We start from the raw sequence: 26,725 nt of genomic DNA on the forward strand, positions 1-26,725 counted from the left end.
AACTGCAGACTGTCAGCTTTAATTTGAAGGTATTTACATCCAAATCAGGTGAACGGTGTAGGAATTATAACAGTTTGAATATGTGCCTCCCACTTGTTAAGGGACCAAAAGTAATGGGACAGAATAATAATCATAAATCAAACTTTCACTTTTTAATACTTGGTTGCAAATCCTTTGCAGTCAATTACAGCCTGAAGTCTGAAACACATAGACATCACCAGACGCTGGGTTTCATCCCTGGTGATGCTCTGCCAGGCCTCTACGGCAACGGTCTTCAGTTCCTGCTTGTTCTTGGGGCATTTTCCCTTCAGTTTTGTCTTCGGCAAGTGAAATGCATGCTCAATTGGATTCAGGTCAGGTGATTGACTTGGCCATTGCATAACATTCCACTTCTTTCCCTTAAAAAAACTCTTTGGTTGCTATTGCAGTATGCTTTGGGTCATTGTCCATCTGCACTGCGAAGCGGTGTCCAATGAGTTCTGAAGCATTTGGCTGAATATGAGCAGATAATATTGCCCGAAACACTTCAGAATTCATCCTGCTGCTTTTGTCAGCAGTCACATCATCAATAAATACAAGAGAACCAGTTCCATTGGCAGCCATACATGCCCACGCCATGGCACTACCACCACCATGCTTCACTGATTAGGTGGTATGCTTAGGATCATGAGCAGTTCCTTTCCTTCTCCATACTCTTCTCTTCCCATCACTCTGGTACAAGTTGATCTTGGTCTCATCTGTCCATAGGATGTTGTTCCAGAACTGTGAAGGCTTTTTTAGATGTCGTTTGGCAAACTGTAATCTGGCCTTCCTGTTATTGAGGCTCAACAATGGTTTACATCTTGTGGTGAACCCTCTGTATTCACTCTGGTGAAGTCTTCTCTTGATTGTTGACTTTGACACACATACACCAACTCCCGGAGAGTGTTCTTGATCTGGCCAACTGTTGTGAAGGGTGTTTTCTTCACCAGGGAAAGAATTCTTCGGTCATCCACCACAGTTGTTTTCCATGGTCTTCCGGGTCTTTTGGTGTTGCTGAGCTTACCGGTGCGTTCCTTCTTTTTAAGAATGTTCCAAACAGTTGTTTTGGCTACGCCTAATGTTTTTGCTATCTCTCTGATGGGTCTGTTTTTTTTTTTCAGCCTAATGATGGCTTGCTTCACTGATAGTAACAGCTCTTTGGATCTCATCTTGAGAGTTGACAGCAACAGATTCCAAATGCAAATAGCACACTTGAAATGAACTCTGGACCTTTTATCTGCTCATTGTAATTGGGATAATGAGGGAATAACACACACCTGGCCATGGAATAGCTGAGAAGCCAATTGTCCCATTACTTTTGGTCCCTTAACAAGTGGGAGGCACATATGCAAACTGTTGTAATTCCTACACCGTTCACCTGATTTGGATGTAAATACCTTCAAATTAAAGCTGACAGTCTGCAGTTAAAGCACATCTTGTTCATTTCATTTCAAATCCATTGTGGTGGTGTATAGAGCCAAAAATGTTAGAATTGTGTTGATGTCCCAATATTTTTGGACCTGACTGTATATAGTACTGTGCAAAGGTTTTAGGCAGGTGTGAGGAAATACTGTAAAGTAGGAATGCTTTCAAACATACAGTACATTGAAAAAGTATTCATACCCCTTGAAATTTTACACATTCTGTCATGTTACAACCAAAAAAGTAAGTGTATTTTTTTGGGATTTTATGTGATAAATCAACCCAAAGTGGCACATAATTGTGAAGTGGAACGAAAATGATAAATGGTTTTCAAAAATTTTTTTATAAATAAATATCTGAAGAGTGTGACGTGCATTTGTTTTCAGTCCCCCTGAGACCATACTTTGTAGAACCACCTTTCGCTGCAATTACAGCTACAAGTCTTTTTAGGGTTTTGGAGGGTGAAATTTTTGCCCATTCTTCTTTGCAAAACAGCTCAAGCTCTGTCAGATTGGAAGGAGAGCGTCTGTGAACAGCAATTTTCAAGTCTTGCCACAGATTCTCAGTTGGATTTAGGTCTGGACTTTTAGCTCTTGGCCATTCTAACACATGAATATGTTTTGATCTAAACCATTCCATTGCAGCTCTGGCTGTATGTTTAGGGTTGTTGTCCTGCTGGAAGGTGAACTGCGGCCCCAGTCTCAAGTCTTTTGCAGACTCTAACAGGGTTTCTACTAAGATTGCCCTGTATTTGGCTCCATCCATTTTCCCATCAACGTTGACCAGCTTCCCTGTCCCTGCTGAAGAAAAGCATCCCCACAGCATGATGCTGCCACCACCATGTTTCACAGTGGGGATGGTGTGTTCAGGGTGATGTGTAGTGTTAATTTTCCGCCACACTTAGCGGTTTTTGCTTTTAGGCCCAAAAGTTCAATTTTGGTCTCACCTCACCATAACACGTTTGCTGTGTCCCCCACATGGCTTCTTGCAAACTGCAAACAGGACTTCTTATGGCTTTTTTCAACAATGGCTTTCTTCTTGCCACTCTTCCATAAAGGCCAGATTTCTGGAGTACACAACTAATAGTTGTCCTGTGCACAGATTCTCCCACCTGAGCTGTGGATCTCTGCAGCTCCTCCAGAGTTACCACGGGCCTCTTGGCAGCTTCTCTGATTAATGCTCTCCTTGCCCAGCCTGTCAGTTTAGGTGGATGGCCTTGGCTTTTTAGGTTTTCAGTTGTGCCATACTCTTTCCATTTTTGGATGATGAATTGAACAGTTGTCCGTGACATGTTTGTAGCAATCGCGCACACAGAGATGGATGCAAACCTCCATTTTGGCAAAGGCCTCAATCTTGTATCATTTTCTACTCCCAAATCAACTTCCCTCCAAATCCCCCCTCCCTCGGTGTTGAGTGACATGTGGTCTGTATGATGCTGAGTTCAAAAGGCAACAGGCCCAGTGGGAGAGCTCCATGGCTATAAAATCCCAACCTAGCTGGTGCCCAGATGTCTGTTAGCTTCTCAATCTGGGATATCGTAAAGCCATAAAACCAGCCCTTCACTGAGCTTCAAAGACATTACAGGTAGTCGTAAAACGGACTCACATTTAAAAATCCCCTTTTCCCCTATGATTTCATATCTTGGAATATGAAAGACTTACATAAAAACTAGGCATATATTCAGACCGGTCACTTTAATACAAGTCATCTGATATATTACACCCCCTAGCTGACATCTACAGGAGAGCAGAAAATGATATCTCCTTAACCATCCCAGAAGGTATGTCATATTTCATATCTAGATGGTCGGCAGGTGATTCAGCAGATTAATCTACTCGTGGCTAGAATGTTACATGTATCCAGGGAAAGTTATTACCCTGGTATCAACTTGGGAGGGATTTCGGTTCTAGCTGGGGTCTCCGCCCAACACCCTCCCCAAATGAGGCGATTGGTTCTCTGCTTCAAGGAGACACCCTGCTGAGTTCCTAGAAAAGCTGTTATGCTTGGAGCAGGAAGTTAAGCTAAACTAAGCTGAGTTGAGTTGAAGTTGAAGAAGCTCCCTTTTAACATCGGAACTAACATTGGGAGATAAGGCCCTTTTGCTCATAAAACTTGAAAGCTGCTTAACCCAGGACTTTTGGCAAGTACTTTATCTTTCTAAACTTCTTTCTGTTATCTCTTTGCTGTGTTATTGCTCTCTGTATATATATATATATATATATATATATATATATATATATATTGGCTACATCTTTTTCTGTAAATATTTTTATTGCACCCTTTTGACCTTTTAGTAGTAAATCTTACTTTCTGAGAGTGTTGAACTGTTTCTAAAGCTCTTTAATGCAAACTAAGAACCTCTGTCTCTGAAGAGCGCTCCTGTGTGTGTTTAAACCTCTGTATACCCTGTCTGCGGTGACAGTGGTATACAGAGGATTATTCAAACATAACAGTGTTATTGCTGATATTGCCGAGTTTCCTCTTTCTCTGTACAAAAAGGAGGTGGTGGCAGTGTGAAGGGTTAATTGCGTAATTAACCTGACCCAGTAACAATCACTCCCAGGCTCCCGGTACACAGATTGTGGTCCATTAGCTGGAAAATCTTTGTGCAGGGTGCAGCTGGGTGTGGCAATGTTACACACGTGACAGCGCGGTTTTAGATTGGCTAGTCCTTCGGTCACAAGTTTGGTGAGAAGGGCTGCAATCATCAGAATGTTCAAATATTGGGATTTTTTTTATAACCTAACCCTGCTTTAAACTTCTCCATAACTTTATCCCTGACCTGTCTGGTGTGTTCTTTGGCCTTCATGATGCTGTTTGTTCACTAATGCTCTCTTACAAGCTATATAGTTACATAGTCTGGCTGAAAAAAGACAAACGTCCATCCAGTTCAACCATAGAAAAAAAAAAAGATATAATCCTATACCCCCAGCTGATCCAGAGGAAGGCAAAAAAAAACCCAGCAAAGCACGATCCAATTTGCTCCTGCTGGGAAAAAAATTCCTTCCTGATCCCCCCGAGAGGCAATTGGATATTCCCTGGATCAACTTTACCAAGCTTCTGAGGGCTTCACAGAACAGCTGTATTTATACTGAGATTAAATACCCACCTGACTTCTAAAGGCAATTGGTTCCACTAAATTTTAGTTAAGAATATCAAAAGGGCTGAATTCAAATGCACAGCACACTTTTCAAATATTTATTGGTAAAAAAATTTGAAAACCATTTATCATTTTCCTTCCACTTCACAATTATGTGCCACTTTGTGTTGCTCATCACATAAAATCCCAATAAAATACATTTACGGTTTAGGTTGTAACATGACAAAATGTGGAAACTTTTAAGGGGTATGAATACTTTTTCAAGGCACTGTATATATTGTAATTGTTTATTTTAATCAATTTACAAAATGCAAAGTGAGTGAACAGAAGAATAATTTAATCAAATCATTGTTTGGAGTGACTACCCTTTAGAACTTCAAACCAGCATCAATTATTAAGCCATCCACTCAGCAGGGACCAGCCAAGATTCGATCCATCTATGGGCAGGCTATAGCAGCCAGCAGTTATCACAATAGTGCTGCAGGAGGGATCCCCCATCAACACAGAGTGTGTTGCTGGGTTAATTAAGCAATTTTCTTTCATCCACCCGTGATGTACGGAAAAAAGATTGCAAAATCTATGGCTTGCCTTACACTTGAGCACTCTGTACACTTGCAAAAAGCCAGGGATTTTGTAGGATTAGAGTCAGGTGTATAATTAACCAATTATACTGAACAGGTGCTAATGATCATCAATTTCATATGTAGGTTGAAATACAGTCATTTTCTGAAACAGAAACAGCTGTGTAGGCTTAAAACTGGGGGAGGAACAGCCAAACTCTGCTTCTAAGGTGAGTTTGTGGAAGACAGTTTCATGTCACAGGTCATACACCATGGTAAGACTGAGCACAGCAACAAGACACAAGGTAGTTATACTGCAAAAGCAAGGTCGCCTTCAGGCAAAGTTTTCAAAGCATATACGGGTTTTAAGATGTGCTGTTCAAGCTGTTTGAAGAAGAACAAAGAAACAGTCAACGTTGAGGACCATACATGCAGTGGTCGGCCAAAAAAACAATGTAGCAGATGAAATACACAGCATGCTACTTCCCTTCAGTATTGGAAGGTGTCCAGCAGTGCCATTAGTACAGAACTGGTGGAAACCAGTAGGACCCAGGTATACCCATGTACTGTCTTGGAAAGGTCTGGCCAGAAGTGCTCTCCATGGAAGAATTGTGGCCAAAAAGCCATTGCTCTGATGTGGAAACTAGGCTAAGTGACTCAACTATGCATGAAAACATACAGTGCATCCAGAAAGTATTCACAGCGCTTGACTTTTGCCACATTTTGTTATGTTACAGCCTTATTCCAAAATGGATTAAATTCATTTTTTTCCTCAACATTCTACAAACAATATCCCATAATGACAACGTGAAAGAAGTTAGTTTTTAAATCTTTGCAATTTTTTAAAAATAAAAAAAAGCACATGCACAAAAGTATTCACAGCCTTTGCTAAATACTTTGTTGAAGCACCTTTAGCACCAATTACAGCCTCAAGTCGTTTTGCGTATGATGCTACAAGCTTGGCACACCTATTTTTGGGCAATTTCTTCCATTCTTCTTTGCAGTACCTCTCAAGTTCCATCAGGTTGGATGGGGAGAGTCGGAGCACAGCCATTTTCAGATCTCTCCAGAGATATTCAAGTCTGGACTCTGGCTGGGTCACTCCAGGACATTCACAGAGTTGGCCTGTAGCCACCCCTTTGTTATGTGGGCTGTGTGCTTAGGGTTGTCCTGTTGAAAGATGAACCGTCACCTCAGTCTAAGGACCAGGGCGCTCTAAAATAGCCTTTCATCAAGGATATCTCTGTACATTGCTGCATTCATTTCTTCTTCGATCCTGACTAGTCTCCCAGTTCCTCCCGCTGAAAAAAATCCCCACAGCATGATGCTTCATCTGTAGAGATGGTATTGGCCAGGTGGTGAGCAGTGCCTGGTTTCCTCCAGACATGAGGCTTGGCATTCAGGCGAAAGAGTTAAGTCTTTATTTCATCAGACCAGAGAGTTTTGTTTCTCATGGTCTGAGAGTCCCTCAGGTACCTTTTGGCAAACTCCAGACGGGCTGCCATTTGCCTTTTACTGAGGAGTGGCTTCTATCTGGCCACTCTACTATACAGGCCTGATTGGTGGAGTGCTGCAGAGATGGTTGTTCTGGAAGGTTCTCCTCTCTCCACAGAGAAACGCTGGAGCTCTTTCAGAGTGACCATTGGGTGCTTGGTTACCTCCCTGGCTAAGGCCCTTCTCCCTCGATCACTCATTTTGGCCGGGTAGCCCGCTCTAGGAAGGTTCCTGGTGGTTCCAAACTTCTTCCATTTATGGATGATGGAGGCCACTCCAATCCAATGGGACCTTCAGTGCTGCAGAAATTTTTCTGTACCCTTCCCCAGATCTGTATCTTGATACAATCCTGTCTCGGAGGTCTATGGACAATTCCTTGGACTTCAAGGCTTGGTGTGTGCCCTGACATGCACTGTTAACTGTGGGACCTTATATAGACAGATTGATACCTTTCATAATCATGTCCAATAAACTGAATTTCCCACAGGTGAACTCCAATCAAGTTGTGAAAACATCTCAAGGATGATCAGTGGGAACAGGATGCACCAGAGCTCAATTTTGAGTGTCATGGCAAAGGCTGTGAATACTAATGTACATGTCAGGAGAAACAGAAGATAAGTGAGCGCTTATGTGACAATATATACTAAGCAGCAGCTGTACACCAGAAAAGGCACCGTATCAAACCTTCAATAGCATATATATGTAAAGGGAGGGAGGTGCAGCGCTATATATGCAGACAAATGATGAATAAACACCGATAATGCACAATAATAAACGGTGACTGTAAGTTAATAACGCCACTAAATGGTGGCTAAGGTGAGAAAAGTAAACAGTCCAATGAAGGAGTGCTCTTAAGATCCAGGGTGATCTTCAGACGTCCAGTAAAAGGACCATCGGGTGATAAAATATAAAGACTGCGCACTCACCAGATACGCAATCTTTATGCGCATTTGTGTAAATATCACTGGACCTCCTGTGTCATCATCCTGGTCTGGTCAGATCTGGTCAGCATATCCCTCATGGCCTGGTACCCGGATGAATGCAGCTTTTCTGTAGATTTGGCCGGCTCCCACCAGAACTCAAATAAATAGAAATAGAAGGGGCTTAGTAAGCTGCACCCCTATGACTACGAGCCTTCGCTCGAAACGCGTCAGGGAAGGCTACAGCAGGTTGGACGCATCACCGCCGGCGCCACGAGGGGCCCCGGCGGCCATCTTTGATTTACTCCTGGGTCAGTACCATTTTTTGTGTGTTGGATTTCCTGCTATCCTGTGCCCCTAATAAAGATACCTAAGGATATTACACTATGTGGCCCTTTCTATTTATTTGAGTTCTGGTGGGAGCCGGCCAAATCTACAGAAAAGCTGCATTCATCCGGGTACCAGGCCATGAGGGATATGCTGACCAGATCTGACCAGACCAGGATGATGACACAGGAGGTCCAGTGATATTTACACAAATGCGCATAAAGATTGCGTATCTGGTGAGTGCGCAGTCTTTATATTTTATCACCCGATGGTCCTTTTACTGGACGTCTGAAGATCACCCTGGATCTTAAGAGCACTCCTTCATTGGACTGTTTACTTTTCTCACCTTAGCCACCATTTAGTGGCGTTATTAACTTACAGTCACCGTTTATTATTGTGCATTATCGGTGTTTATTCATCATTTGTCTGCATATATAGCGCTGCACCTCCCTCCCTTTACATATATATACTAATGTACATGTGGTTTTATTAATTTTATTTTTAATAAATTGCAAAGATTTCAAAACGAACTTCTTTCATGTTGTCATTATGGGGTATTGTTTGTAGAATGTTGAGAGAAAAAAATAAATGTAATTCATTTTGGAATAAGGCTGTAACATAACAAAATATGGCAAATGTTAAGAGCTGTGAATACTTTCTGGATGCACAGTAGGAACTGGCATGCAGAAAAATGGCATGATGAGTCAAACTTGAAATATTTGGCTGTAGCAGGAGGAAGTTTGTTATGGAGAGCAGTACAATAATGAGTGTCTGCAAGCAATAGTGAAGCATGGTAGAGGTTCCTTGTCAGTTTGGGGCTGCATTTCTGCAAACTGAGTTGGAGCTTTGGTCAGGATCAATGCTGAGAAATACAGCCAGATAATCGTCCATCATGCTATACCATCAGGGAGGCATATGATTTGCCCAGCAGGACAACAGCCTCAAAAATACAGCCAATGTCATTAAAGTGTTACTAAACGCACAACAGTAAATTCAGTCTGTATATGCAGTAAAGGATACTCGGTATACTTACTGTGGAACCTAAGGGGTTAATCCTCTGCACTGTGTAAAAAATGCTGTCTGATCCTGTCTTCTCTGCTCCTCCCCTTCTTCTACTGTCCCCAATCCATCTGCTAATAGTACAGATCTCTAAGAGTCACTCTGCACATGCTCAGTTTAGTGTGTATTGCTAGAGAGTTTTTTTTCTTTGGGAGGGTGCATGTGATTAGTACACAGCCAATCAGCATTGTCCAGACAGAGGGTCAGGGGTTATGCAGTCTCATAGAACAGTTAGAGGAGAATGAAAACTAGTTTAAGAACTATCTTCAGCATTAAGAACAAAAAGTCCTAGAAATGATGGTTTGGCCCCCACAGGTTCCTGATCTCAACATCATCGAGTGTCTGGGATTACATGAAGAAACAGAAGTATTTGAGGCAGCCTACATCCACAGAAGATCTGTGGTTAGTTTTCCAAGATGTTTGGAACAACCTACTGTACCTTCCTGAGTTCCTTCAAAAACTGCAAGTGTACCTAGAAGAATTGATGCTGTTTTGAAAGCAAAGGGTGATCACACCAAATATTGATTTGATTTGGATTTCTCTTCTGTTCATTTACAGCATTTTTTTTACACCTGCCTAAAACGTTTGCTCAGTAATATATACATTTACACATACACTGCACCTAATAATACATACAAACAGGGTCTCTATATAAATGTTAAATAGCATTGAAGTTACCGTTGCTTCACAAGTGTCCAGTATGCTAAGTATAAGGCTCTTCAGTTCACTCAGGGCAGTGCGGAGGCTCCCAGCTGGCACGTCTTTGGCAGATGAGGTTTCAGAAGATTCGTCCATAGAGGAGTCTGTGGATACAGCAGAATCTGCACTTTCATTGCCTCTGAGCTGGCAGCAAAGAGATCGGACTTGGCAGTGTGCTTCCCAGAGCTGCAACCTTAACTAGAAGTAAAAAACACATTGCAATGTTATTATGGGTAAACTGGGACATGGATCTGATTTATATAATGGGTTTTCCATTACCATTGTAATTCAAAAGTGAATGTAAAGAGACCCTGTCACCAACTTAAAAAAATTCAAGTAAACGCAGAAAAGTCAAGAATTTTAAATGTTTACTTGCAGTGTTTTTCCTTTATAGAAATTATTTTTTATTCACTTACATGTGTCTTTGAATGTACTAGAAACATTTTCTAGTTATTTCCCTAGAACAGATTTTTGTGTGTAATAGCCCTCCCCTCTTCTAGGACTGTCTACTTACTCTTTGTGCTGACCAAGCTCCTCCACATCTCCTATAACCTCCCTGCATAAACTTTTATGTAGCTGTTGGAAGAGTGAAAGGGAATACTATAGCAGGGGTCTCCAAATTATGGCCCTCCAATTCCCATCATGCCTTTGCCTTTGGGAGTCTTGCCTGTGGCTGTCAGAGTCTTGCAAAGCCTCATGGGACTTGCACTTCCTCAACACCTGGAGGGCCATAGTTTGGAGACCCTAAGTGTTCCTTGAGTGACAGCTCTGAGTCTGCTGGGGCTGCTGACTCCATATTCAAGATGGCAGCACCCAGCTCAGTACTTTTAAATATTTAAACTAGGGAGACTTTTACAAGTACTTAAAAACATGTGCATAAAATATGTTAAATACAAATATAATCTTAAGGGAAGATTTTTGTTTTTTTCAAACTCTTCCATGTTCTAACATAGCAGAATCTCATATGCACACAATTACAGTGAAGGAAATAAGTATTTGATCCCCTGCTGATTTTGAATGTTTGCCCAGTCACAAAGAAATGATCAGTCTAAAAATCAAATGGTAGGTGTATTGTAACACTGAGAGACAGAATAGCAACAAAAAAAATTCAAAAGAAATGCATGTCTAACAAATTATGCACTGATTTGCATGTTCATGATGGAAATAAGTAATAGATCCCCTATCATTCAGCAGGATTTCTGGCTACCAGGTGTCTTTCATACAGGTAACAAGCTGAGATTAGAAGCAGTCTCTTAAAGGGAGTGCTGCTAATCTCATTTTGTTACTTGTATAAAAGACACCTGTCCACAGGAGCAATCAAACAATCAGATTCCAAACTCTCCACCATGGCAAAGACCAAATAGCTGTCCAAGGATGTCAGGGACAACAAAAAAATTCAAAAGAAATGCATGTCTAACAAATTATGCACTGATTTTCATGTTCATGAGGGAAATAAGTATTTGATCCCCTTCACAAAATATGACTTAGTACTTGGTGGCAAATCCCTTGTTGGCAATCACAGAGGTTACACATTTCCTGTAGTTGGCCACCAGGTTTGCACACATCTCAGGAGGGATTTTGGCCCACTCCTCTTGGCTGATCCTCTCCAAGTCATTAAGGTTTGGTGGCTGATGTTTGGCAACTTGAACTTTCAGCTCCCTCCACAGATTTTCAATCGGATTAGGGTCTGGAGATTGGCTAGGCCACTCCAGGACCTTAATGTGCTTCTTCTTGAGCCACTCGTTTGTTGCCTTGGCCGTGTGTTTTGGGTCATTGTCATGCTGGAACACCCATCCACAATCCATTTTCAATGCCCTGGCTGAGGGAAGGTGGTTCTCACCCAATATTTGATGGTACATTGCACCATCCATCTTCCCTTTGATGCGGTGCAGTTGTCCGGTCCCCTTAGCAGAAAAACACCCCCAAAGCAGAATGTTTCCACCACCATGTTTGATAGCTGGGATGGTGTTCTTGGGGTCATAGACAACATTCCTCCTCCTCCAAACACGGTGAGTTGAGTTGATGCCAAAAAGCTCGATTTTGGTCTCATCTGACCACAACACTTTCAACCAGTCCTCCTCTGCATCATTCAGATGTTCAGCGGCAAACTTCAGACGGGCCTGGACATGTGATTTCTGAAGTAGAGGGACCTTGGCACTGCAAGATTTCAATCCTTGTCGGCGTAGTGTATTACCAATTGTTTTCTTGGTGACTGTGGTCCAAGCTGCCTGGAGATCATTGACAAGATCCTCACGTGTAGTTCTGGGATGATTCCTCACTGTTCTCATGATCATTGACACTCCACGAGGTGAGATCTTGCATGGTGCACCAGACCTAGGGAGACTGACAGTTGTTTTGTGTTTCTTCCATTTGCGAATGATTGCACCAACTGTTGTCACCTTCTCACCAAGCTGCTTGGCGATAGTTTGGTAGCCTTGTGTAGGTCTACAATCTTGTCCCTGACATCCTTGGACAGCTCTTTGGTCTTTGCCATGCTGGAGAGTTTGGAATCTGATTGTTTGATTGCTCCTGTGGACAGGTGTCTTTTATACAAGTAAAAAAAAATGAGATTAGCAGCACTCCCTTTAAGAGACTGCTTCTAATCTCAGCTTGTTACCTGTATGAAAGACACCTGGTAGCCAGAAATCCTGATGAATGATAGGGGATCAAATACTTATCTCCCTCATGAACATGCAAATCAGTGCATAATTTGTTAGACATGCATTTCTTTTGAATTTTATGTTGCTATTCTGTCTCTCAGTGTTACAATACACCTACCATTTGATATTTATACTGATCATTTCTTTGTAAGTGGGCAAACATTCAAAATCAGCTGGGGATCAAATACTTATTTCCTTCACTGTACATATAACACCCAACACAATTTACTAGTTATTAAAATACCTCTCCTACACCCTACAATTGTCTACATTAGTATGGGTGCCAATTCATGCTCATACTGTATGTGGCAAGTCCTTATACCAGGTTATAACTACAGTGATTCTGCTGCTAAAAATATGATCACTACAGTCCCAGCCAGTGTTAGTAAGAGACAGAACTCATTTGTTGCTTCTATTTTTAAGTGAAAACCAAAACCCCTTTAATACTTGACAAATATCTGCGTGATGTGGTTTTGCATATCATATCGCATGCTGTAAATTAGATCTTCAGGCCAACATACTGTAAAAGACCACCATGTAAACTGACCCTTTCGTACAAAAAAACAATCAGTGTCCCTGTGACCCTTGAGAAGGACCAATAAACGTGAACAGAAAACAACCAGTGGCCCTGCCGTCCTTGGAAAGGACCAATGGTAGATGCTGTAAGGAACCTGAAAAGCCCAACTTCTTAGGAGAGCCCTGGAATATGGGCAAATTAACCATCGAGCTTGGTGGAAGTGTAGGGAGGAACCCCACAGATAGACCACCTTGTGAGAAACAGAAGAGGGGTCAATTAGTAAGATAATACACAGCAGACCACTACAGGCAACAGTCCTGACCCCTGTCTTCAAGACAGGTCACAGGGAGAGTGAATTGCATTCTTACAGAAGGTGATAAAAGTAATCCTAGAAATGCAAGGAGGCCAGGTTTCAAGGATAATTGTTCACATGTAGGAAAAGAAAATGAGGAGGTCCCCAGAAAGAACACAAATAAACCCAACACACTGCAGAGTTAACAGAGAGAAAGAGGTGTTAGTCTTACAGAGGCCATTATAAGAGAATAACCTATTTGAGCACAAAGGAAGGGCTCTGCATGGACAAGGAGCACCTGAGGAAGGTCCCAGAGGGAAACAGAAAATCACAATGACAAAGAAGATCAACTAATGGCAAATAGGAGTGCACAAGGAGTACGAAGACAAGATGTTAGATAGAGGATATAAAGGCCTAACCTAGGTGTTTTGTGATTTGAAAAGGTAGAAATTGCAGTGTGAGAAATAGGAACATGTCCAAGGATGGGGTGACTTTTTGACATGCTAGGTGAGAACTATCTCACATGACAGATGTCAAAGTGTAGAGAGAACAATCTGCATGCTCCAGAGACTCGGAGGTTGGAATGTGCTTAACTGGTGAATATCAAGAAATTAGAGATGCTGGAAGATCTCTAGACAAGATTCTGTAGAGTAGTCACATAATTAAAGATGTATAGTGAGATGGGCAGGCAAGTGCTGAAGTACCTACAGACCACATGTGGAGAGGAAGCAAGCACATAAGGAGGTACTGAGAACAGGGGCCTGTGACATTTTCCAGTACCAGGAAAGAAGTCAGCCAGTGCAAAGGCCAGTTATATTTGAGGAGGTGAGAGCAGGATTTACCAGCTGGTAAAACAGGTAAATCTGATGGGAGGGCATAGCAAAACTCAGAGCAGAGTCTGAGGATTGTAGGCAAGGGAGGACTGTGTAGAGTAGGGAGCTCATGTAATGGAGCAAACCTCTGCCTGTAGTGAGGAGTAGACTTCCAATGACTCTGAGTGGAGAAGCAGAGCACTGGCTGTCCCGAAGGATCCTGCCAGTAGGAACTGGAGATGCAACTGACAGGAGCCAATTGCAGCATGTTCATGAATATTCATGATGTTCATGTTCAGTGATAGACAATACACAAGTATTGTGCTGAAGGGAATATAATTATAAGACTGAGGACAGCAAAAGAGATTCTTTGATTACCTCCCTGAAGGACCTTGACAAATGTAGAGCAATTGTTAACAGAGGTCTACCTCTGTTAACAATTGCTGGAGGCACCTTTTAATGCAAAGAATTGATGGAGGCACCTTTTAATGCAAAGAAGTCTTTGAGCAGGTCCAGTGGGCTAAGTGGTGATGCCATGAGGTGAAGGACCTGCAATAGATGATGATTCCCTGAGGGACAAACAGGTCAGATACATACGGTATGGGAGACCCATAGAATAGGGAAACATGATTGAGGATAGCGGGGTAGGAACCCCCCTCCACAAATAGCTGCCCCAAGGGAACTTCCAAAGAGGTTTTTCCCCTAGGAAAGATATGCACAAAAGCCACTTTTCAGGATGGCAGAACCAGGCTTTAAACCTTAAGATTCTGCACACATGCTGAGAAAGTAAAGACATTCTGGATATCTGACGGATCACATTCTCCATGGCACTGCCGAGGGCAAGAGTTGTGGAACATCTATAAATCGGAGAAAGTTCACTGTTGATTTCTCCAGTCCAGTTTGCCATGGCCTGGGTAACTAACAAGATGGCAATAGCTGGTTGCAGAACTGAGTCTACCAAGGCGAGGGGGACTTCAAAAGAGTCTCCTAGGTGCCTATAAACCGAATCCTTAAAGGATTCCATAAATAGAAACGATAGATTGATTACTTCAAGAATATCTGGTTTCACAGTGGGAACAGACCGTCTCTTCCTAAACTCCCGCTTCCATGGGGAGGATGGAATAACCTCTCATTATATAAGGCCCACTCAGCTTGATCAAGAATAGGGAAAGAATAGGGAAATGGTGACCAGAAGTGTGTAGTCAGGAGCCATGCTGAGTCACATCGATGTGAAAGGACACCATTGAAAACAATGTGGCTCCCTTGCAATTCTGTGTGACTCAAGTTGCATCTGAAATTGCATTAGTGTGAATCAGGCCTTAAGGTACAGAGAAACCCTATCTTACCTTGTCAATGTCCCTTATCCCATCCAAGATCCAGGCTTTGCCCATTACAATCTTTAGGGTTTGGTTGCCAAAGGGATGGACCACGACTCGACATGTATAGCATCTTGCAGTTAACGCACTCATTTCATCACGTACCAAGGTAGGCAACGCATGCAGGATCCAGTGCTTGAAGCAAACTTTACAGGCTGACCCTACTGTTACAATGTCTGGGTAAGGTTCCCAAGATGTTCATTGAAGGTAACTGATATAGACACTGCTAATGAGCCATAAAGCAATAAGCGGTTGGATCGTAAAAGAAGTTTCAGTCGAGCAATGGAGGATAACTGATAAAAAATAGAGATTGGGTCAATCACCCAAGGACACTAACAAAACACTGCAGCCTCAAGAAGTGGGCAAGGTTACAGTGGGCATCAAAAGTTTGGGCACCCCAGCTAAAAATTTGTATTAATGTGCATAAAGAAGCCAAGGAAAGATGGAAAAATCTCCAAAAGGCATCAAATTACAGATTAGACATTCTTATAATATTTCAACAAAAGTTAGATTTTATTTCCATCATTTAAACTTTCATAATAACAGAAAACAAAAAAATGGCGTCTGCAAAAATTTGGGCACCCTGCAGAGTTAATATCTTGTACTGCCCCCTTTGGCAAGTATCACAGCTTGTAAACGCTTTTTGTAGCCAGCCAAGAGTCTTTCAATTCTTGTTTGAGGTATCTTTGCCCATTCTTCCTTACAAAAGTCTTCCAGTTCTTTGAGATTTCTGGGCTGTCTGTCACCCACTGCTCTTTTAAGGTCTATCCATAGATTTTCAATTATGTTGAGGTCAGGAGATTGTGAAGGCCATGGCAAAACCTTCAGTTTACGCCTCTTGATGTAATCCCCCGTGGATTTCGAGGTGTGTTTAGGATCATTATCCATTTGTAGAAGCCATCCTCTCTTTAACTTCAGCTTTTTCACAGATGGCATCAAGTTACCATCCAAAATTTGCTGAAATTTTATTGAATCCATTTTTCATTCTACTCATGAGATGTTCCCTGTGCCACTGGCTGCAACACAAACCCAAAGCATGATTGATCCAACCCCATGCTTAACAGTTGGACAGAGGTTCTTTTCATTAAATTCTGTGCCCCTTCTTCTCCAAACGTACCTTTGCTCATTCCGGCCAAAAAGTTCAATTTTAACCTCATCGGTCCACAGAACTTGTTTCCAAAATGCATCAGGCTTGTCTATATGTTCATTTGCAAAGTTCAAACGATGATTTTTGTGGTGAGGACATAGAAGAGGTTTTCTTCTGATGACTCTTCCATGAAGACCATATTTGTACAAGTATCTCTTTATAGTGGAATAGTGTACCACAACTCCTGTGTCTGCCAGATCTTTCTGGAGGGATCATGCAGTCAAACGTGGGTTTTGAATTGTTTTTCTCACAATCCTGCGAGCTGTTCTGTCTGATATTTTTCTTGGTCTTCCAGATGTTGCTTTAACTTCCACTGTTCCCGATGACTGCCATTTCTTAATTACATTCCGAACAGAGGATATTGACATCTGAAAACGCTTTGCTATCTTCTTATAGCCTTCTCCAGCTTTGTGAGCGTCAACTATTTTCAGTTTCAGTTTTCTAGACAACTGCTTAGAAGAACCCATGGTGCTGATTGTTGGGGCAATGTCAGATGAGTCTGGGCATTTAAAACCTTTGAGATTGACATAACCTGGTCTGCCCAGACGATGATTGAGAACAATCCATGACACTGGCAGGTCTCAGCTTTGCAAAGGGGGCAGTGCATGCTATAAATTCTGCAGGGTGCCCAAACTTTTGCAGACGCCATTTTTTTGTTTTCTGTTATTCTGAAAGTGTAAATGATGGAAATAAAATCTAACTTTTGTTGACATATTATAAGAATGTCTAATCTGTAATTTGATGCCTTTTGGAGATTTTTCCATCTTTCCATGGCTTCTTTATGCACATTAATACAAATTTTTAGCTGGGGTGCCCAAACTTTCGATCCCCACTGTATATAGGTACACTGGAGGGTTATTCCCCACAAAGATTTTGCCAGTGTCCAAACACCTAAAGGTAGTGGCATTTAACTCATGAGCCAAGAATCAACTCCTGTGTCTTGTACAGAATGTTTAAGGAATGGTTAAAACCCCTGTCAGTTTTTTTATGTTTGTGTCCTATTGAGGAGTTTTATTTTTCCTTCCTGTTCCACAGGTACCTTTAGATATCTCTAAATTGAGGGGCATTCTCCTGTTAGATATCACTACAACATGTCTACCCTATTGAACATTTTCCCTAACCTCTTCTCCTGTTGCTGTGACAATTTGGATTTCCTATGACATTCTTTACCAGAGGCAGTGCTCACCAGGACCAATAGCGAGGGTGACTCTTCCCAGTAAAGACAAAGACAAAAGAAAAATCTGTGGGGATGCACTGGATACCTTTAGCTGCCATTGCGCTCTTGCTGGGTGTCCAGTGCATCCCTGTACTTTGAGGGATGGGCTCCCTCTAGGCAGGTCTGCCTTTAATCTATCCACTGATATATGTGCTCCAATTTTAGGAGGCTCTCGAAATTATAGAGTTAGGACCGCAATTCAATGGGGTGCCTAGATGTGGGCACTGCGGCTTACACATATATTTGCAAATGTGTGCAACTAAACCCCTTATTTTTAAATGTGAACTGTTAGAAAGGGTCCATTTGGTTTTGCTGCAGGCTAGCTGGTAAGTGAGATGGGAATTTTTGTTTGTTTTTTTGTTTGGTTTGGTTGTGTGCCGCCCTTCAGTGTTCTCCTTGCTGCAAGGGCTGGTTGTAGTTTGGGGCCATTTGTTCGAGCAATAAAAACCTGACAGAGGTGTAACACCTCCTAAAATGTAAAAAAATTAAAAAACATACACTGTAAATCCATCTTTAAATATGCTAGTTAGAGTTAAATATTTTTATAGGTGGCTTTATATTAACTTTATGTAATCCCTGGACAGCAGGTCTGAGGCTGAGAGAGGAAGAGGTAGGAGAAGAACTGTGATGCAAGAAGGTTCTACTACTTTGTAGTAGGCTGTCAATCTAACACTAGGAGCTTACTAAAAGGTGAGAAAGTAAGGTAAGTGAAGTTATGGCCTTATCAGTGTAACTATTCTCATAGTCAGTGATCAAGCTGTAATGCTTAACTGCAGTGTAGAAACGTAAGCTCGCTAACCTGGCTTTGCGGTATGGCAAGTGTGTCTGGATCACAAGACTATCTCTGCATGCCTCACTGCTCCAAAGCTGCCCATATCCTCCTGAATCCTGCATACTATCTGGGTGCTGAATCCCAAAAGCCTGCTCTTGCTCCACGCTGCACACAAATTCAAAGGAGGCAAGCTGAACACTGATGACATCTTGAAGGTCCAGTTAGCTGTACTGAGCAAAAATCTTTGTGATTAAACTCTGCTCATGGTGAAGTGAGTTACAATGAGGGGGCTCAGGTGGAAGGTCAGGAGTCAGTACTGTATCTTGCTTGCTTGCTTAGTAAAGCTAACTGGATTCCCAAGACGTCATCAATGTGCAACCTGATTCACAAGGCTGGCTGAACAAAAATAAAAACCTTTTGGCAGGTAAGACTGTTCAGATACATGTATTTCAACAGTGTATTACGCCATTTGCCCACTGATCCATCCTCAAGATATTTCATATATTGTTATGAGAATGCCTTCAATCATAAGGCTTTGCTGACGGCTCTATCTATCAGGTTTCCAGTGAGTGACAAGGACAAAGCTTCCATCACAGAGATAACACTTCTAAACACATTCACAGTATCAACAAGGTAGACGTCTGAGTGAACATACTGTAATGAAGCTTTGGCTGATCCTTTCTTTTTTCTTAAACACCAGCACACAGATATAAGAGATTAGGACACAGATAGTATGTATGGCCAAATATGACAAACAGCATCTGTAGCTAGAAATGTTTTAAAGTTCAGTTCTAAAGGACAGTATAAAAGCATAAACTGTCTAATATAGAGTATAAAGTATATTTGCTTAGGACATTTACAGACGGTAATGATCATTGTCAGAAGTCAGCTGATCACATTAAAGTTTTCTATGAAAGGGTAAATCCTGCCATTAGCCATTACTATATGTGCACCAACTGGCAGGGTTACTGTCCAATCAAAATGTGACTAAAGGTGGCCCTCAAAATAAAGTTCAAATTTTATGTCTTTTGGAAGGCATGAAGGATATACCTGTTCCCGCTCCTGTTCCTGTTCCTCGGCCTCTATACTTTGCTCAATCTCTGACAGCAGTGAGGTACTTGTGCTGTTTAGATTTTGGAGACTCTTTTCCTCTCTGAGTTCTTCCATCTTCACCTGCAGCTGCCGATAAGAAAGCCTCAGCTCTTCCAGTTCCATCTGGCTCTCCCCCAACTGCAGAACAACATAAAAACTTGTCACATTCAAAGAGAAAAATGTTAGAGTTCCAGCAATATAGTTAATAAACACTCCTAAATACTTAGGCACATTTTAAATATTGTGCAAATATAGTTAAACATGTAAAAGATAATTAAGAAGAAAAATGACAAGGCTGTCATGAGCTTAGGGCATAACTAAACGTGCCTCTGCTTCAGTGAGGTGACATCTGCAAGCTCCCTCGCTAGCCTCCAGGTTATTTTGAGGTTCAGCGTGTTCATCCATCTCGGTTAGTGGGATAAGATTATATCATGCAAACACTGAGGCATACCGACTAGTGTATACTGATTTCTGCATGCCCAGCTCAGTGTACACTGTAGAGAAGTTTGGAAGCAGGAAGGTAAGAAACATTTTTTTGCAGATGAAACCTGGTATGTCTTTGCTGCAAAAAAAAAATCTTCCTGCTTGCAAACTATTTTTTTTTAACTGAAGTGCCACTTTTCATCTACGCCATGTTGTACATTTTTTTTATTAAATTGAAAAGCTGAAAAAGCTGAACACAATGAATGCATGAAGCAATAAATGGAGAAAATAGGTTTCTAACAGCAATTACACTGGCATTAGCTTCAATTTTCTAATGCATACTAGAACATTGGGTTTTGTTTGGCTGCTTTAATTGAGATAAACATGTTTTCCTTCTGACTAATATTACAGTGTGCGTAGCTTCATATCATTCAAGTGACATTAAAGTGTATGTAAAACCAAAACCTTTTTCAGCTAGGTCTTGTTCACACTGGGCATGTGGAAGGCCGTGTTTACCTGCACACCTGTGCAGGCAGCCCCATTGCTATCAATTGGGACATAGCAGCTGCACAGGCCAAAAGTAACCACATAAATGTCAGATTGGGAGCAGTGGCTGTCTGTGCAGCTGCTGCATCCCAACTGATATCAATGGGGCTGCCTGCACTGGAATGCATGGAACACTTGTGCATCCCCATGCAGGTAAACACAGCCCTCCACCGTGGTATGCTTAAATACACCTCGTGTGAATGTGGCCTTAAGGCTCATTCACACTTTGCCGTTTTTGTGTGTTATGTGAAGGACAAGCATTTTAACACACACAGTGTCATGTGTTAATGTGCATTGCATTAAGGCAGCCCATTCCTGCTGACACACCATATATTTACATTCAGCAATTTTTTCAGACATGGTAGTGTGTTGGGGTGTGCTGCATTGCACGCAAGCTATGTTGTCTTGGGTGTTCAACTCAAAATGGAAATCCATAATTGCAGGGTTGTCACAGGAACAGGGAGTGACCCCTGGTTCACATATATGCGGCCGTGCGGGTCGCGTTTTGTGGGGCATGAGAGCCCATTCATTTGAATGGACTCCTGTGCCTCGTGACACGCAGGGAAGAAGTCTCTGCACTTCTGAAAACTCAGCTAGGTTCCCAGTAAGGTTGCATTTTCCAGTGCGGGTGGCGTGCCATTAGAACTAATGGCACCCGCCCGCGGGTCCGCATTCCTCTGTGCAGGTGGTACGTCTGCACAGATTTTCATGCAGATCTGCAGCCGTACCACCCGCACATATGTGAACCTAGCCTGAGGGAAAATCTTTCAATGGGGACATCTGTTCTGGTGACCATTGTCTAAATGACAAAGTATTTCCCCCTACTTTGGAGAGTTTTTTTTTTAATTCCTGCTGCATCTTTGGGTCAGGGAGTGAAAGAAAACCACCCCAATCAGGATAGGATTGCAAAAAAAAAAAAAAAAAGAAAAAAAAGATGACAGGGTCTTACCCGTTTCTTACTTGTTTTAGTTTACATTTGAAGGCCTGCATATCTGAGAAAACACATTTTACTACAATGCATAGTAATGCATGATTGTTGTGTTGAGTTGCCATTCATTTTGAATGTTATACCAATGTACCCTCAAAACACACGCCAACACACATGCATTGCAGAGCACCAAAAGACAGACGAGAAGCTTCTGGCACCCCAGTGCATTCATTTTAAACGGCCACCAAACACACCTTGCAAATCACCCCTTGCAAACACACGTACACTGCAGTACAGGTACCAAAACACACAGATGCTTAAATGTGTTAAAAGGTGTACTGTACATATTATTTAATACAAAACTAAGTAATTCAAATTTAAAATCACTCCTATATAGAAAATTGGAATCTCTAGTAACATGAATGCATTCATTGTTATCTAATTCCATCTTTCATCATCACCAACACGTTATGCTTTCTCTCCTATGACATTTAGAAAACTGGGTGGACCAGCCTGGCTAATTTTGATCTATCTACAAGCATGGGCACCTGAACTAATTCCCTGCACTCTCCTCTTTCGCTGTCATTAGAATTTCTGAAACTATTTGGGAAATACTTTCATATATCTAACAATATGTGCTGAGCTTTCCTCTTCTTCATCATTTTACTCTCATTCTAAAAACCTTTGGGAAAATCATATGAGCTAACCCAGATATTATTTCATTCACTTGTAAAATCCCTTTCTGGCAGATTCTGGCAGTTGACAGGTGAACGATAGGAATCAAATGAATCTTACTGTCAGTTTAGAAAATCTTATACAAATCTAATGGGCTGCACAGAAACACACTTGTACAAAAGTAGACTAAGGCACCTGTAGGCACCAACATACATACATTGCAGGCACCAACATACATACAGTCAGGCCCATAAATATTGGGACAGCAACACAATTCTAACATTTTTGGCTCTATACACCACCACAATGGATTTGAAATTAAACAAACAAGATGTGCTTTAACTGCAGACTAACAGCTTTAATGTGAGGATATTTACATCCAAATCAGGTGAACGGTGTAGGAATTACAACAGTTTGCATATGTGCCACCCACTTGTTAAGGGACCAAAAGTAATGGGTCAATTGGTTTCTCAGCTCTTCTATGGCCAGGTGTGTGTTATTCCCTCATTATCCCAACTACAATGAGCAGATAAAAGGTCCAGAGTTAATTTCAAGTGTGCTATTTGCATTTGGAATCTGTTGCTGTCAACTCTCAAGATGAGATCCAAAGAGCTGTCACTATCAGTGAAGCAAGCCATCATTAGGCTGAAAAAACAAAACAAACCCATCAGAGAGATAGCAAAAACATTAGGCATGGCCAAAACAACTGTTTGGAACATTCTTAAAAAGAAGAAATGCACCTGTGAGCTTAGCGACACCAAAAGACCCGGAAGACCATGGAAAACAACTGTGGTGGATGACCGAAGAGTTCTTTCCCTGGTGAAGAAAACACCCTTCACAACAGTTGGCCAGATCAAGAACACTCTCCAGGAGGTAGGTGTATGTGTGTCAAACTCAACTATCAAGAGAAGACTTCACCAGAGTGAATACAGAGGGTCCACCACAAGATGTAAACCATTGATGAGCCTCAAAAACAGGAAGGCCAGATTAGAGTTTGCCAAAAGACATCTAAAAAAGCCTTCACAGTTCTGGAACAACATCCTATGGACAGATGAGACTAAGATCAACTTGTACCAGAGTGATGGGAAGAGAAGAGTATGGAGAAGGAAAGGAACTGCTTATGATCCTAAGCATACCACCTCATCAGTGAAGCATGGTGGTGGTAGTGTCATGGCGTGGGCATGTATGGCTGCCAATGGAACTGGTTCTCTTGTATTTATTGATGATGTGACTGCTGACAAAAGCAGCAGGATGAATTCTGAAGTGTTTCGGGCAATATTATCTGCTCATATTCAGCCAAATGCTTCACAACTCATTGGACGCCGCTTCACAGTGCAGATGGACAATGACCCAAAGCATACTGCAAAAGTAACCAAAGAGTTTTTTAAGGGAAAGAAGTGGAATGTTATGCAATGGCCAAGTCAATCACCTGACCTGAATCCGATTGAGCATGCATTTCACTTGCTGAAGATAAAACTGAAGGGAAAATGCCCCAAGAACAAGCAGGAACTGAAGACAGTTGCAGTAGAGGCCTGGCAGAGCATCACCAGGGATGAAACCCAGCGTCTGGTGATGTCTATGCATTCCAGACTTCAGGCTGTAATTGACTGCAAAGGATTTGCAACCAAGTATTAAAAAGTGAAAGTTTGATTTATGATTATTATTCTGTCCCATTACTTTTGGTCCCTTAACAAGTGGGTGGCACATATGCAAACTGTTGTAATTCCTACACCGTTCACCTGATTTGGATGTAAAGACCCTCAAATTAAAGCTGAAAGTCTGCAGTTAAAGCACATCTTGTTTGTTTCATGTCAAATCCATTGTGGTGGTGTATAGAGCCAAAAATGTTAGAATTGTGTTGATGTCCCAATATTTATGGACCTGACTGTACATTGCAACATTATTACCTTAGAAACTGCCTCATTTACACCAGGTGTACTAAAGTGTATGCCCTCGGAGGATCATGTTAACCTGCACAGGGATGGCCAGGTGTTCCGGGAATCCCCATGCACGAAGTCCTGTTGATGACAATTGGGACGCACTGCTCCCAATTTGACTCGACCCACCCAGATGTGAAATTGGGAGCAGCTGCTGTGTCTGTGCAGTCACTGCATCCCAAATTACATCAAGTAGACTGCATGGAACACCTGTGCATCCCAGGTGAAGACCCTTCAAGGGTGTAAGTGTAAGGGAATTCCTGTGAGACGGCTGGTGAATAGACGTGCGCATGTGCACAGAAATGCACGATCACGCACACGCACTGTGAAGATTGGCACCAGACGGACTATTTAAGAAGTGCCTCTGCATGTGCTGAGTGCTGACTGGTCTTCAGCTCCCCCGTGTCCTGCTTGTTCCTGTGTGATTCCCTTGTTGCTGACCTGGCTTGTTCCTCACCTGACTCTGATTGATCTCCTGATTGATACTGGTTCCTGACTTCGGCTCTGCTCCTGACCTTGGCTTTCCTTCTGATTCTGTACCGTGCTGCACGACTGTTGATGACCCTGGCTATTCCTATGACACTGCTCCTGTCTCTTACCCTCACTAACTGCCTTGCTCTGGTGCACGCCTGGCAATCTACAAAACCTGCTCTGCATGTTACTACTGTGCCTGAATCAGAAGATCACCAGTCTTCCAGAGTCATCATCTGCAAGAGCTGCAAACAACAACTACTGGCGCTCTTGTCCCCCTGGTCCTAGACTCCCTCTGTTCCAACTCCAGCGGGGTCAGGGCTAGTGACACAAGTGAGGCCGACCTCGTCATATCAGTCTCCCATCAGGTACGTGACAGTAAGTTTCAGTAATCATCACGTGAACGAGGCCTTTGGCAATGTCAAGTTCCAAATGAATATCGCCTTTAAATGCTTGTTGAGGCCAAATTTTATCCTGTACACTTCAGCCCCTTTTCTCCACGTTTACCAAATGTAGAACTGCGTGTACCCTTTCACTGCACAGCAACACCTCCCGCTTTAGATGGATAAACCAATTTTATTTTTTAAATGCAGACTACAAATTTTTTACAGGGACACGGTCATTTTGTCCACACAGTGCAAAGAGACAGCATCTGCGAAAAATTCCCCTTCCCACCTGATACTCACCTTTACAGTGATACATTGCAGCTGGCATCACAATACATGGTTTTGGAGCTTAGAGGGAGCAATGACATCACCCTCAAATGACAATGCTGCTAGATCTAACCACTATCACATGGGAGTAGGTCACTGTTTCCCTCAAGCACTGTCACAAGGGAGGAGGTCTTTCTCTCACATACCTAAATATTTTGAGCTTGCTGATGTAGAGGATGGAGCAGTGGGGGATCTCTGCAGAAGTGAGTTTTAGCGGGGGGAAGGGAGGGGGTTTCCTAAACACTATCACAATGCCCTGAATGGGTTACAGTAGGTGTCAGGGTCTCTTTAAAATTATTAAAACTCTAGAAATGTGCATGGATATCTAATGCATAAACTAATAAGGAGCGGCACGGGGTTCCCAATCTTAAAGTGCTTAGGACAGATCTCCCAGCTTGGCATTCTAAGTTACATAGTTAGTCTGGTTGAAAAAAGACAAAAGTCCATCCAGTTCAACCATTAAAAAAAAAAAAAAAATTATAATCCTACACCCACAATTGATCCGGCGGAAAGAAAAAAACCCCAGCAAAGCATGATCCAATTTTCTCCAGCAGGGGAAAAAAATCCTTCCTGATCCCCCGAGAGGTGATCGGATATTCCCTGGATCAACTTTACCTATAAATGTTACTAACCAGTTATATTCTGTGTATCTAAGAAAGAATCCAGGCCTTTTTTAATGCAATCCACTGAGCTGGCCAGAACCAACTCTTGAGGAAGTCTATTCCACATTTTCACAGATCTCACTGTGAAGAAACCTTTCAGTGTTTGGAGATTAAATTTCTTTTCCTCCAGACGTAAGAGTGCCCCCTTGTCCTCCGTGATGACCTCAGGATGAATAACTCTACACCGAGTTCGCTATATGAACCACTGATGTATTTATACATGTTGATCATATCCACCCTTAATCTCCTCTTCTCAAGAGAGAATAAATTCAGTTCCTCTAATCTTTCCTCATAGCTGAGCTCCTCCATGCCTCTTATCAGTTTGGTTGCCACTCGCTGTTCTTTCTCCAGTTCCCCAATGTTCTTTTTGTGAATTGGTGCTCAAAATTGAACTGTATATTCCAGATGAGGTCTTACTAATGATTTGCACAGGGGTAATATGATATCTCTTTCTCTGGAGCCTACACCTCTTTTAATACAAGAGAGGATTTTGCTCGCTTCAGAAACTGCAGCTTGGCATTGCATGCCATTATTCAGCTTATGATCTACCAGAACTCCCAGATCCTTCTCCACCATTGATTCCCCCAGTTGTACTCCCCCTAGTATGTATGATGCATGCATATTCTTAGCCCCCAAGTGCAGAACCTCACATTTGTCAACATTAAACCTCATTTGCCACATAGTTGCCCAATTAAACAGTGCATTGAGGTCAGCTTGTAAATTGAAGACATCCTGTAAGGACGTTATTCCACAGCACAGCTTGGTGTCATCTGCAAAGACTGAAATGGTATTTTTAATATGAGACCCTATATTGTTTATAAATATATTAAAAAGTAAGGGTCCTAACACTGAACCTTGGGGTACACCACTGACAACCCTAGACC

The 26,725-nt window shown here is 42.1% G+C and overlaps 1 protein-coding gene across 2 annotated transcripts in view; it reads right to left on the minus strand.

Annotated features, from left to right (window-relative positions):
* LOC149449355 (BICD family-like cargo adapter 1) overlaps positions 1–26,725 on the minus strand; it is a 130,124-nt gene that overhangs the window by 44,500 nt on the left and 58,899 nt on the right. For both annotated transcript variants that reach the window (XR_016315417.1, XM_089693338.1), the window contains exons 5-6: positions 19,445–19,624; positions 9,582–9,800 (exon numbers count right to left, since the gene is read on the minus strand). Coding sequence is in view for 1 of the 2 variants with exons in the window: in XM_089693338.1 (XP_089549464.1) it covers positions 9,582–9,800; positions 19,445–19,624 (399 nt within the window). In the remaining variant the exon portion in view is untranslated. The remainder of the gene's footprint in view (positions 1–9,581; positions 9,801–19,444; positions 19,625–26,725) is intronic.

This window comes from Staurois parvus, unplaced genomic scaffold (genome assembly GCF_062004578.1).
Source record: "Staurois parvus isolate SC_StPar_1 unplaced genomic scaffold, SC_StPar_1.0 ptg000626l, whole genome shotgun sequence".
Classification (NCBI taxonomy): Eukaryota; Metazoa; Chordata; class Amphibia; order Anura; family Ranidae; genus Staurois; species Staurois parvus.